The 14,827-nt window shown below is 45.4% G+C and overlaps 1 protein-coding gene across 1 annotated transcript in view; it reads right to left on the reverse strand.

Annotated features, from left to right (window-relative positions):
• Nucleotides 1-10,054: 10,054 nt before the first annotated feature.
• Nucleotides 10,055-14,827, reverse strand: part of AASDHPPT (aminoadipate-semialdehyde dehydrogenase-phosphopantetheinyl transferase) — a 136,423-nt gene continuing 131,650 nt past the window's right edge. The window contains exons 5-6 of the mRNA XM_063444922.1: nucleotides 10,836-10,913; nucleotides 10,055-10,214 (exon numbers count right to left, since the gene is read on the reverse strand). Of these exons, the coding sequence (XP_063300992.1) occupies nucleotides 10,062-10,214; nucleotides 10,836-10,913 (231 nt within the window). The 3' untranslated portion in view covers nucleotides 10,055-10,061. The remainder of the gene's footprint in view (nucleotides 10,215-10,835; nucleotides 10,914-14,827) is intronic.

The raw sequence follows: 14,827 nt of genomic DNA on the forward strand, positions 1-14,827 counted from the left end.
CCTCCATTGTGCTGGACAGGCCATGCGGTCAAGCAGGAAGTTAATTCTTATTTGTATTGATTGGTTAAGAGAATGTGCGGGTGGAGCTTAATATGGGAGGAGTTATGTGCCTATATAAGGAGCCTGCACTATTGTCCGGGGCTCAGAACTTGCTGTATTTTGGTGACATTAGTCCCTCTGAGTCCCGATCGGTGATCCAATAAAGAATCTCTTCCTTCCTGAAGAAACCTGTGTCCATCTCTCTGTGCTTGGCTTCCGTCAGTTTCTCCGGTATCATTTGGTGCATTGGCCGGGAAGCTCATCGTTCAACGGTAGCTGAGAGGCAGAGGCGTGAGACGGTCTATCTTTGCCCACGTTCTCTACGGCTGCACCCCTGAACTTCTGCGTGGACCTCCCTTCGTCTCGGCGCCACTGGTCTGTTGTCCAGGAGATCATCGGCCTCTACATAAGAAGTGCTGGGGTGTCCCCGTCGATGAGTGTGAACTCAGGTTCAGGAACGAGGAAGTAAGACAACTGCTGTTTTAGACGGCAGACCCACTAGGGGTATACCGATTGTGCGGTAGGCCCATAAGGGGTTTGAATTGTGTATGGAATCTGCCCCCTCTGTCGGAGGGAAGGAGCGAAGGCGCACCGCTCAATCGAACGCTCTTTAGTCAGACCGTTTGATTTGGTTAGTCAGGCGGGGTCCTGTGTAAATAGCCCTAGCCGGACACCGGTGTCTTGTCTAGACTAGCGTTCTAGGGTGTATATTACGTTCGCTAGGTCGGAGGGACCGGGAGACTAAGCGGCGCCTGTGTAAATTCGGTTCGCTAGCTCTCAACCTATCTTGGCTAAGTGGGAAGGCGTGTAAATTTGGAACCCACTAGATTTTTGATAGTAATCGACTAAGAGGCGCCTGTGTAAATTCGGTCCTCTAGCTTGCTATATGTGGTGCTTGGGCAGTGTGGCTAACCAAAACGGGTGTACATAGTTTTAGGTAGTCCATTCAAGGTACTGGCCAATAGTTTAGTTGGGAATTGTAAATGTGTCAAAGATTGTTTAGTAAAGTGTATATCTTGTTAGATAGCGCGAGCTCAGCCGTCTAGCGAGAATGTTAATAGTGTGTTGCTGTATCATAGTGCACGGTACCATAACCCTGTATATTTACTGACACTGTATATAAGTACTAATCACTGTCGTCCATTGCATGTTTAACACCATAACCACTAATAATTGTATTGTGACCTTAAATTGTGCTTTGACCTATGCTAACCGTACTGTAACCGCTATTTGTAAAAGACGATGTTACTGGGGTGTGTTATAGACGGGTAATTCATATATAGAGAATTATAGCATGGGTGACTGTATAGTTTCGCCAAAGGGCATAATATTGATTATCTAGTGACTGGTGTAACAGCTGTGTGTGTACGGGAATTCCCTGAGTATTTATTGTGTTATTGTGTACGTTTCACTTGGTAACCGTACCACGTGGTGCTGTTGCCAGAGGAAACGGGTGTGACTGTTGAAAAGTACGTGTGCATAGTATTCGTTGTCAACGACGTTCCATTGATAAGTATGGGCGCGTCGGAGTCAACGATTCCGGATCCCTTAGGTTGTATGGTAAAGAATTTTAAAAAGGGATTCAAAACATGTGATTTTGGGGTTAAAATGTCTCCTGTACGTTTGGTCACTTTGTGTACTAGGGAGTGGCCTACTTTGGTTGCGGCATGGCCGCCACGTGGCAGTTTGGATCCAACTCTGGTACAGCGCGTACACGTGGCTGTATCGGGTAGGCCTGAACTTTACGGGCAGTCTCCTTATATTGATTGTTGGAGACAGGCCGTAAATGACTCGCCAAAATGGATTCAGACATGCCACGAGGAGCAATGTCGCCTCATGGTGGCTAGGACTTGTTTGTCCACTAGGACTGGTGTTAGGCCCATTTTGGACACGCCCCCTGAGTCCGAGATCCCTTTGCCGCCCCCTTACTTTCCTTTAAGAGGAAGTGACGCGAATGCAGGAAGTCCTGCACCCCTTCCCCCATTGCCCCCATCCACTTCCGCTTCCTCCTCCAGTACAGAATCCACCCCCTCTCGTACTAAATCTCCCCTTCCGGAACCAGAACCAACCCCCATTAGATCTGAATATCCTGATTTGGCGCCACTTCAGACTTCCGGTCAAGCTTCTTCTAGCTCGGCTCGAAGTGTTCTATTTACTAACTTTTCCCAAAACCAAGCTCCCACATCCTCATGCTTTATTACCCCCCGACCGGAACCTCTAACTGACGCCCCTCCACGTAGCCCCATACTAACCCGACAACTGACCGGTACCCAACAATTAAAACATTATCAGATGCTTCTTCGTCTGAATCCCGGGTCAGCCTATATTGATGCCACAGGTCAAATGGCACATGCTGACCCAGTCTTCGTATATGTCCCGTTCACGACTACCGATCTCTTGAATTGGAAGACCCACAATTCCTCGTACACTGAGAAACCACAAGCTATGACCGATCTGTTCACCTCGATAGTTCAGACACATAACCCGACATGGGCTGATTGCCAGCAGTTATTAATGACTTTGTTCAATAATGAGGAAAGGACAAGGATTAATCAAGCGGCCATTAAAGCGCTAGAGGATAGAGCCCGTGCTTTGAATCAAGCCAATCCAGCAGCATGGGCCGCAACACATTATCCTAACACCGACCCCGACTGGAATGTAAATGGCGCAGATATGGTTCAACTCAGAGCCTATAGAGACGCTATAATTGCTGGCATGAAAGCCGGAGGAAAGAAAGCTATTAACATGTCGAAGACAGTTGAGGTGATTCAGAAAAGTGATGAAGCGCCCAGTGTCTTTTATGACCGATTATTGGAGGCATACCGCTTGTATACCCCCTTTAATCCGGAAGACGCAGATAATTCCCGAATGGTGAACTCCGCCTTTGTCAGCCAAGCTTACGGAGATATTAAGCGCAAGCTACAGAAGTTAGAAGGGTTTGCAGGTATGTCTATCACCCAACTAATGGAGGTAGCGAATAAAGTGTATATGAATAGGGAAACAGAAAGTAAGAAAGAGGAAGAGCGCAAGATGCGTAAAAAGGCTGATATGCTAGCGGTAGCGATCGCAGGCGTAGATAGACGGGGCCCAGATAGAGGCGATAGTAGATGGAATAGGGAGCCTTTGAGTAGGAATCAGTGCGCGTACTGCAAGGAAGAAGGGCATTGGAGGAACGAGTGTCCACAAAGAGAGCAGTACGAGAGAGACCAACCCAGGACAGGTTACGGAAACTTTAGAGGCAGAGCGAGAGGTAGAGGAGGCCCCGGAGGGAGTAATGGTAATAGAGGGAGCAATGGGAACAGAGGAAGTGTTAGGGAAGATCCCGCGATAGAGAAGGTAGGGACTTTGTGGGATTGGCTGACACGGTCATGGAGGACTATTGATACCGACCGGGCTCCATCCCCCTTGGTCGAGCGGAGCCTATGGTCGATGTATCAATAGGGGGAAAAAGGAGTGCGTTCATGATCGACACTGGTGCTGAACATTCGGTGGTGACTGACCTAGTTGCTCCTCCATCTGGAAGAACTATTACTGTAATAGGAGCAACTGGAAGAAGTGCTGCAAAACCGGTTCTTAAAAGTCGACTCTGTACATTGGGAGGCCACGTAGTAAAACATCAATTCCTTTATATGCCTGAATGTCCAGTCCAATTGCTGGGACGTGATATGCTATCTAAGTTACAAGCGCAGATTACGTTCCTACCAAATGGAACAACATCCTTAAAGTTTAATGGACCTTCAGGTATTATGACATTATCCGTACCAAAGGAAGAAGAGTGGCGACTTTATACAGCGTTGACTAGCCAAAACCCTAGGAGTGATGAGTCCTTATTCAACATACCAGGAGTTTGGGCAGAGAACAACCCACCAGGACTGGCCCGCAATATTCCACCTATTAAAATCGAACTAAAACTTGGGGTTTATCCAGTAAGCCTAAGACAATATCACATCCCGCAGAAGGCTAAGAAGAACATCCAATCTTATCTGGATAAGTTCATACGGTATGGTATCCTAAAATTCTGTACTTCCCCCTGGAACACCCCATTGCTGCCTGTTCAAAAGCCCGGTACAGATGAGTATCGACCTGTGCAGGACTTGAGAGCAGTCAATGATGCGGTTGTTAGTATACATCCAGTTGTGCCCAATCCATATAACCTGCTTGCTTTAATTCCGGGCGGGGCTACTTACTTTACAGTCTTAGATCTCAAAGATGCCTTCTTTTGCCTCCGAATTGCCGCAGAAAGCCAATGTATCTTCGCTTTCCAATGGGAAAACGCTGTGACGGGCTCAAAATGCCAAATGACCTGGACAAGATTGCCCCAAGGGTTTAAAAATTCACCCACCCTATTTGGTTCAGCTCTAAGTCAGGATTTATTGGATTTCGAGTCCATTCCAGGAGAGTGTGTATTGTTACAATATGTAGATGACTTGTTGATAGCAGCAGTTACAAAGGAAATATGTCAGCAAGCAACGCACGATCTACTACACATTCTCTGGAAGGCAGGATACAAGGTGTCTAGAAAGAAGGCTCAGTTGTGTTTGCCAACTGTCAAATATCTGGGATTCCATATCTCTGAAGGTCAAAGAATTATGGGGCCAGAGAGAAAAGAAGCTGTGTGCCAAATACCGATACCCAAGAATAGAAGACAAGTGCGAGAATTCTTGGGGGCAGCAGGCTTCTGTAGGATATGGATTCCCAGCTACGCGATACTGGCAAAACCTCTGTATGCAGCTATCAAAGGTACAGAGCACGACCCCTTCTTATGGACTCAAGAACAGCAAACGGCATTTGAAGATGTGAAGAAGGCTTTGATGAGTGCCCCAGCATTAGGTCTACCTGATCACACACACGACCATTCTACCTGTATGTACATGAACAAAGAAGAATGGCTGTGGGAGTATTGACATAGTACTTGGGATCATGGCAAAGACCTGTTGCCTACATGTCTAAGCAACTGGATGCAGTGGCCAGCGGACTTCCACCTTGTCTAAGAGCAGTAGCTGCAGCCGCCCTGCTAGTAGCTGAAGCCGATAAACTCACTCTGGGTCAAGAACTTTATGTACGAGTCCCACATGCAGTACAGACGTTGTTGGATTACAAAGGAAATCATTGGTTTAGTAATAGCCGTATGACCAAGTATCAAGCAATGTTGTGTGAAAACCCAAGAGCTACCCTTTTGCCACAACCTACTGAAAGTCAACATGATTGTTTGGAAGTAATGGATGAAGTATTTTCAAGTAGACCCGATCTTCGTGATTTTCCCATCCAGAACCCCGATGTTCAATATTACACCGACGGCAGTAGTTATGTGAAAGAAGGGATCCGCTATGCAGGATATGCAGTAACAACAATAGACAAGGTGATAGAAGCTCGGCCACTGGCGAAAGGAACATCAGCACAAAAGGCAGAATTGATAGCACTGACACGAGCGTTACAATTGGCTGAGGGTTTAAGAGTGAACATCTACACGGACTCCAAGTATGCGTTTTTAACCACTCATGCCCACGGAGCTTTGTATAAAGAAAGAGGACTATTGAATTCAGAAGGCAAAGAAATCAAGTACGCAGCCGAAATCCTACAACTATTGGAAGCAGTGTGGGAGCCGAAAAAAGTCGGTATCATACATTGTCGAGCGCATCTGAGAGGAGATGGTGATGTAACCAAAGGAAATCGGATGGCAGACAGTACAGCTAAGCGTGCCGCTGAATCGGGAAGACAGGAGTATGTGGGGCATATAGCTGCTCTTATACCAACTCCACTGTCTCAATGGACTCCAGTTTATACAGCTCAAGAAGAGGAGTGGTTAAAGACTGAACCTGGAAAGTATTTGGAGAACAAATGGTATCAGTTAGAAGATGGAAGAATAGTCATTCCAGCATCACTAGCGGTAGAAATTGTCCAAAACTATCACAACGGGACACATTCTGGGAGAGACACCACAGAAGAATCTCTCAGAAAACATTTCTACATACCAAGATTGTCCAACTTGACTCAGGCCATTGTACGAAGATGTGTAACGTGTGCTAAAAATAATGCAAGGCAAGGACCAGTAAAGCCACCAGGAGTCCAGTTTATGGGGGGACTCCCCATGTCCGATTTACAAATTGACTATACAGTGATGCCTAAATCGGGTGGACATCGTTACCTGCTGGTAATTGTGTGTACCTATTCAGGCTGGGTAGAAGCATGTCCTACTCGTACAGAGAAAGCAGGAGAAGTTGTGAGATTCCTGTTACGAGAAATAATACCCTGCTCTATAGGATCGGACAATGGTCCAGCTTTTGTTCATCAGTGCCTACAACAACTGACTCATATGCTTGGTATAAAGTGGAGGCTTCATACAGCATATAGACCCCAGAGTTCTGGTAAGGTAGAGAGAATGAATAGAACTATTAAGAATCAGTTGGCTAAAATGTGTCAGGAAACCCAACTTAAGTGGAACGTTCTCTTGCCCATAGCTCTATTGCGAATCCGCAGTACACCTACCAGAAGGATGGGCCTCTCTCCTTTTGAAATCATGTATGGGCGACCACCTCCCGTACTTGGTAACTTAAGGGGGGATTTGAGTCAGTTGGGAGAAGGAATTACCCGGCAGCAGGTTGTAGAGTTGGGTAAGACTATGGAGGAGGTACAGAAATGGGTACAGGATAGATTACCTGTGAATATTTATCCCCCAGTTCATAGTTACCACCCAGGAGACCAAGTGTGGATTAAAGAGTGGAATAATGTACCGTTAGGGCCCAAGTGGAGAGGTCCTTATGTTGTTCTTTTGTCTACCCCTACAGCGATAAAAGTAGCCGAAGTGACTCCGTGGATACATCACTCCAGGGTTAAACCAGCAGCAGTCGATTCTTGGCAAGTTACAGCAGATCCAGAGAATCCCTGCAAGATCCGGTTAAAGCGCACGACTCAGTCGGAGTGACGAGGAACTTTGTGGATTACAAAATTTTATTGTTTCAGAGATTTGGTAAGTGAGTGAGAGGGCCATAATAAAGCCTGTCCGCTCACCGACGTATAGTATATAAGCCAGGAAAAGTCTCGAAGGGACTCCTGTGAAGACGAGCAGAACTCCATTCCCTGCAGCCCTTACATCCTGGAAGCTGAGGTGCCTTCGCACGGACGAAGACTGAGGATGACTATGAAAGATGTGTTTATGATAATGTTTTTATATGTGTATTTTTATATTCAGGAAGGTAGAGGTACCGACACTCCTAGCTGTGAGGTATGCATTAAGACTACAAGAACAGGGAACCATATTTCCCAAACCCTAATTTGGCATTCACAATACGAGTGTAAAGGAGATGTATCAAGATGTAGATACCTAAATATAGAATATAGTGTGTGCCATTTAGGAGTAGGAGAACCTAAGTGCTTCAGTCCGGAGTATCAACCTCGTACAATTTGGTTGACTCTCAGGAATGGAGATCCTCAGGGGACCCTAATTAATAAGACGGTGTTAGAATCCGTACATTCTTCGGGTGTTCTGCTATTTGATGCATGTAAGGCGATATCAAGTGGTAGAAAGCCGTGGAATGTATGTGGGGATCTTAGATGGGAGAGGACGTATGGGTCTAACAATAAATATATTTGTCCCAGTAGTAAAAATAAATATGTGAGTCCTAGATGCCCAAATAGAGATTATAACTTTTGCCCATATTGGTCTTGTGTGGGGTGGGCAACTTGGGGACAGACAGTAGACAAGGACATGATTGTGACTAAGTTGCCTACCAGCCCATATTGTAAGTCTATGGAATGCAATCCAGTCCATATACTTATAAATAACCCCGACAAGTTCTTAGATAAATATGGTAATTTATTTGGGTTTCAAATATATGGGACGGGTTTAGATCCTGGGACAGTATTGTTTATAGGGATAGAGACTGATACGGTATCCTCCCAGACTCATCCTTTTATGAAGAGATGAGCATAGATAATAAGATCCCTCATAATGCTAAAAACCTGTTTATTGATTTAGCCGAAAGTATTGCCAGTAGTCTTAATGTTACCAACTGCTATGTGTGTGGAGGTACTAACATGGGAGACCAATGGCCTTGGGAAGCAAGGGAGGTAATGTCCGGTTCTGAGGCAGTTGACCAATTAATATCTACACAAGCCGATTATCATATGAGTGTTAGAGGTAAATCTGAGTGGAGATTAAAGACCTCCATCATAGGTTATGTTTGCATAGCAAGGAAAGGAATGATGTATAATACTTCTGTAGGAGAATTAACTTGTCTAGGGCAAAAAGCTTATGATGATGATACGAAGAATACAACTTGGTGGTCGGCTTCAAATGTCTCAGAACCATCTAACCCGTTTGCTAGATACGCCAATTTAAAGGATGTGTGGTTTGACCTATCCATCACATCTACCTGGAGAGCCCCAGCAAATTTGTACTGGATCTGTGGTAAGAAAGCCTATTCGGAGTTGCCACAGGACTGGGAAGGGGCATGTGTGTTGGGTATGCTCAAGCCATCCTTCTTCTTGTTACCTATTGAAACAGGTGAGACTTTAGGTGTTAAAGTGTATGATGTGAATCATAGGAAGAAAAGGGGACCCATAGAGATAGGCGCCTGGGAAGATAATGAATGGCCTCCCCAGCGTATTATAGATTACTATGGGCCAGCCACGTGGGCAGAAGATGGTACCTTTGGTTATAGAACCCCTATTTATATGCTCAACCGTATTATACGATTACAGGCGGTGGTTGAGATTATTACTAACGAGACATCACAAGCGCTCAATCTTCTAGCGAAGCACAATACCAGGATGAGGACAGCAGTATACCAAAATAGATTAGCCTTGGATTACCTTTTGGCAGTAGAGGGAGGTGTATGTGGGAAGTTTAACCTGAGCAATTGCTGTCTTCAAATAGATGACGAAGGGCAAGCAATAGCTGAGCTTACTAGCCATATGGTTAAACTAGCGCATGTGCCTACTCAGTGCCTACAAGCATGTGCCTACAAGCAGTTGGTTTGGTAGCTGGTATGAGTGGTTTGGAGGGCTTAAGGCAGTGGTAGGTGGAGTCCTACTGATTTTAATGTTGTGTCTACTCCTGCCGTGTCTTATACCCTTAGTAGTTAGGTCTGTGCAAAGCCTGATAGAAAATATAGCAGAGAGGAAGGCTGCTGCACAGATAATGGCAATTTATAAATATAAGGCTCTAGATCAGGGAGAACCAATGCAGGAAGATGAGTGTTGAAGATTCACATCATAAGATAAGTCTGGTCTGGTTCAAGGTAACTTGCGGTGTATGCAAACTAAGGTTAAGTGATGCCTCAAGTAATTGTGAAATATCAAGAGGCATCAAAGGGGGGAATGTGGTGGAATCTCGGTAAAAATAAATTTAGTAGGCCGAGATTACCACGTGGCATGTGTACGTGCATATGCTGACGTATCGATCAGTTGGTTGCACGAGGCAAGATACGATCAGTAGTGTACGGAGCATGTGCAAGAATACAGGATATAGTATTCCCCTCCTCCATTGTGCTGGACAGGCCATGCGGTCAAGCAGGAAGTTAATTCTTATTTGTATTGATTGGTTAAGAGAATGTGCGGGTGGAGCTTAATATGGGAGGAGTTATGTGCCTATATAAGGAGCCTGCACTATTGTCCGGGGCTCAGAACTTGCTGTATTTTGGTGACATTAGTCCCTCTGAGTCCCGATCGGTGATCCAATAAAGAATCTCTTCCTTCCTGAAGAAACCTGTGTCCATCTCTCTGTGCTTGGCTTCCGTCAGTTTCTCCGGTATCACTACAGCAATACCATACTGGAGAGAACGGGGTTTTATTGTTGAAATAATTATGCAACAATCCAAACATTCTAATTTTGCAATACTTCAGCAAATAAACATTGTTGAATAGTCTTCAGAAGCTTAATTTGTATTGTAAGATTATATGGAATTGCTCCCATATCATTATTTGTTCTATGAATTTAAAAATATGTATACTTTAGACAATATAATTTTATAAAATAATGTAATGTGTATATATATAGTATAATAAATTCCTAATAACAGTTATTAGCTTGGATTTGATCTTTGTCGAAATGGTACTTCTTGTTTTGATTGAAAGTTATCCCAGTATTCTGGGTCTTCTGATGTGATTGGAACTGCAGATGCCATCAGATCTTCAAATGTAAGGACTGTAAACATTGTATTTTCACATGTCACTTTCTGTAGAGAAACATTAAGAGTTTTTTAACACAACTTGGCCAGTCACAATGTGCAAGGCCCTGCCAAATAAGGTTCTTTTGATGTAGTTCATACTTTAGTAAAGCTATTGGATGCTTCTTAGCAGCCAGATCAAACGTTTTAAAATACGGTTTTAGTTGGTCCCTAATGGTTGCTAAAGACAGATCATATTCACTAGGCCTCCGGCAACTGTACACAACTAAACAGTTAAAAAATGGGTTACTGGTGTTTTTTGTTTTGTTTTATTATTATGTGAGACTATTACAATTTAGCAAATGACATTATAATCAATTTTAATGCAACATTTAAAATAAATTATTTTAGCTTGTGTTTTTATATTTGGGGATCAATATGTTTTATAGATTACCGATTAAGCTTCAAATGTTGAGCAGTATCCGCCACGCCCCCCTTCCACAAAATTAAAAATAAATAATGTCGAAAACACATACAATTCGGTCTAGAAAATGTATCAATATTTCTATACATTGCATAACACAAGAGCCATAAACATAACATTAAATTACAAGTTTTTTGTTTTTAAAAACCAATAACATTTAAATATTCAAAGGATTTGGCACTTTTTGGGGATAATTAAATTCATACCTTGGAATTTTCTTTTTTCGGTTCATCTAGTTCCCCTAAAGCAACAGCAACATGGTGCTGATTATCCAGTAAATACTCCTGCCAAACATAAATCACATCCGTTAATTAACATAAAATATATGTGCCCACATTAATTATCCTGAAATATGAATTTACTGGAATTAAGTTTATTTATAGATGATTATGTTTTAAAATGTTTGTTTTCTTGCTTATTGGATGACAAATAGAAAGAATATATATATATATATATACATATATACACACATAACAAAAAATATTATGTGGCTTAGACCATCAGTTTATAAAATGTCAAATTCCTACAATCATGCATAATCAAGTTACAATAATTGAGGGAATGTAATAAGTCAGGGCTTCCCAAACTTTTATGGCCCGAGACCCACTTTTCAAAATGGTAATTTTTCGGGACCCACTTGCTTTTTTTAATGCATATTTTAAAAAGTGAACACCAAGACAATCCGCTTTAGAGGCATACAATTGGCACACCATAGCAATCTGCTTTAGATGTACACCATGGCAATTGCTTTTAGAGGCATAAATCTGGCACACCATGGCAAACAGCTTAAGAGGCATACAATTGGCACACTATAGCAATCCGCTTTAGAGGCATACAGTTGGCATACCATGGCAATCAGCTTTAGAGGCTTACAATTGGCACACCATGGCAATCAGCTTTACAGGCATACAATTGGAACATTATGGCAGCTTTAGATGCATACAATTGGTACATTATGGCAATCAGTTTTACATGTATAAACTTGGCACATCATGGCAACTTTAGGTGCATAAAATTGGCACACCCGTGCAATCAGTTTTAGAGGCTTACAAATGGAACACTATGGCAACCAGGTTTAGAGGCATACAATTGGAATATCAGGGCAGCTTTAAATACATAAACTTGGCACACCATGGCAATCAGCTTTAGATGCATAAACTTGGCACACCATGGCAATCAGCTTTAGATGCATAAACTTGGCACACCATGGCAATCAGCTTTAGATGCATAAACTTGGCATATCATGGCAATCACTTTTAGATGCACAAACTTGGCACATCATGGCAATCAGCTTCAGAGGCATACAATTGGCAAACAGTCAGATGCATTCAATTGGCACTCCATGGCAATCAGCTTTAAAAGCATACAATTGGCACACCATGGCAATCAGCTTTAGATGCATAAAATTGGCATATCATGGCAGTTTTAGAGGCATAATTTGACATATCATGGCAGTTTTAGAGGCAGAAACTTTGCATATCATGGCAATCAGTTTTAGAGGCATACAACTGCTTACTCACAGACTCAGTCAGAATCAGACGTTGTGTCCTGCTCATCCAGGCCCCTCACATTGATTATCCCAGTGGTGGAACTAATGTAGAGAGAGCCCTGGTGCAAGTATGCTTTCTGGGGCCCCCTCTAGTGCAATTGTGGCCAAAAGGTAGATCTCCACCTGTCGGAGAACTTCAACAATGCTATGCCTGCTGGTAATCTACCATTTGTCCATCGTTGCAGGGTTATATTTGTGAGCAGTGTTTGAGCGTTTAAATGTAAGCATGTTTGTGTATTAAAGGACCACTATAGTGCCAGGAAAACAAACTCGTTTTCCTGGCACTAAAGTGCCCCGAGGGTGCCCCCACCCTCAGGGTCCCATTCCCGCCAGGCTGAAGGGAGAGAAAGGGGGTTAAAAACTCACCTTTCTCCAGCGCCGGGCTCCCTTGGCGCTGGGGACTCTCCTCCTTTAGCCGTCATCGGCTGAATGCGCATGCGCGGCAAGAGCCGTGCGCGCATATAGCCAGTCCATAGGAAAGCATTTTCAATGCTTTCCTATGGACGCTGGTGTCTTCTCACTGTGAAAATCACAGTAAGAAGCGCTGAAGCGCCTCTAGCAGCTGTCAATGAGTCAGCCACTAGAGGCTGGATTAACCCATTTGTAAACATAGCAATTTATCTGAAGCTGCTATGTTTACAGCAGGCAGGGTTAATCCTAGATGGACCTGGCACCCAGACCACTTAATTAAGCTGAAGTGGTCCTTTAAGTATGTGTGTGCATGTATGGGAGTGTTTGTATGTACTGTTGCCATTGGAATGTAGTGGTGTACTTGTTTGTAATGTTTGCGTCTGAACGCAGGGGTGTTTGAATGTAGTGCTGGACTATAAATGTAGGTGTGCTTTTTGTGTGTAGTGTCGGTGTTTGAATGAAGGGGTGTTCGTATATCATTTTGGTGTTTTAATACATGGGTGTGTTTGTATGTAATGTTTGCGTTTGATTGCAGTGCGTGTGTAGTGGATGCAGTGTGTGTATATTGTGTATATAAAATATACATATACACAATGTGTGTTTGGATGTAAGCATGTTTTTTGCATAGAGTATGTGTGCAGTGTATACACAGAGACACACAAATACACACATACAGAGACACACACATACACATACTGACACAGCGATACACACACAATGTCACTTATTTTCCTACACACAGATACACATACACTCATGTAAACAGATACACACTGACACACAAATACACACACACTGACACAAAAGGAGTCTCATACACATACACGCAGAGACAGGTGAGGGTGACCGTGTGGTAGGGAGTGTGTGTGCAGGTAACAGTGTAGGGGGGCAGGGTGAAAAAGGGTTACAGTGGGCGGCGGGCAGGGGGAGAAAGTGTTACAGTGGGTGGGCAGGGGAGAGAAAGGGCTATAGTGTAGGGGGCAGGGGGAGAAAGGGCTACAGTGTAGGGGGCAGGGGGAGAAAGGGCTACAGTGGGGGCAGAGGGGGCTACAGTGGGGGGGCAGGGGGAGAGAGGGCTACAGGGCGGGGCAGGGGGAGAGAGGGCTACAGGGCGGGGCAGGGGGAGAGAGTGCTACAGTGGGGGGCAGGGGGAGAGAGGGCTACAGTGGGGGGGGGGCAGGGGGAGAGAAGGCTACAGTGGGGGGGCAGGAAGAAAATGGGTTACAGTGGGGGAGCAGGGAGAGCAGGCGTTACAGTGTGGGGGGGCAGGGGTTACAGTGGGGAGAGGGGGGCAGGGAGTGAAGGGGTTACAGGGTGGGGAAGGGGCAAGGGAGTGAAGGGGTTACAGGGTGGGGAAGGGGCAGGGAGTGAAGGGGTTACAGGGTGGGGAGGGGGCAGGGAGTGAAGGGGTTACAGGGTGGGGAGGGGGGCAGTGAGTGAAGGGGTTACAGGGTGGGGAGAGGGGCAGTGAGTGAAGGGGTTACAGTTGGGGGGGAAGGGGCAGGGAGTGAAGGGGTTACAGGGTGGGGAGGCAGGGAGTGAAGGGGTTACAGGGTGGGGAGGGGGGCAGGGAGTGAAGGGGTTACAGGGTGGGGAGGGGGCAGGGAGTGAAGGGGTTACAGGATGGGGAGGGGGCAGGGAGTGAAGGGGTTACAGGGTGGGGAGGGGAAGGGGCAGGGAGTGAAGGGGTTACCGGGTGGGGAGGGGAAGGGGCAGGGAGTGAAGGGGTTACAGGGTGGGGAGGGGGGCAGTGAGTGAAGGGGTTACAGTTGGGGGAGCAGGGAGTGAAGGGGTTACAGTTGGGGGGGCAGGGAGTGAAGGGGTTACAGTTGGGGGGGCAGGGAGTGAAGGGGTTACAGTTGGGGGGGCAGGGAGTGAAGGGGTTACAGGGTGGGGGGGGGCAGGGAGTGAAGGGGTTACAGGGTGGGGAGGGGGGCAGTGAGTGAAGGGGTTACAGGGTGGGGAGGGGGCAGGGAGTGAAGGGGTTACAGGGTGGGGAGGGGGGCAGTGAGTGAATGGGTTACAGTTGGGGGGGGTAGGGAGTTAAGGGGTTACAGGGTGGGGAGGGGGCAGGGAGTGAAGGGGTTACAGGGTGGGGAGGGGAAGGGGCAGGGAGTGAAGGGGTTACAGTTTGGGGGGGGGGGGGTAGGGAGAAAATTATTTACATTAGGGGTCAGGATTTGGGGGCTGTGTCCTACCTTAATTTAATTCCCTGGTGGTCCAGTGTCTCCCTGGTGG

The sequence above is a fragment of the Pelobates fuscus genome, chromosome 1, assembly GCF_036172605.1.
Source record: "Pelobates fuscus isolate aPelFus1 chromosome 1, aPelFus1.pri, whole genome shotgun sequence".
NCBI lineage: Eukaryota > Metazoa > Chordata > Amphibia > Anura > Pelobatidae > Pelobates > Pelobates fuscus.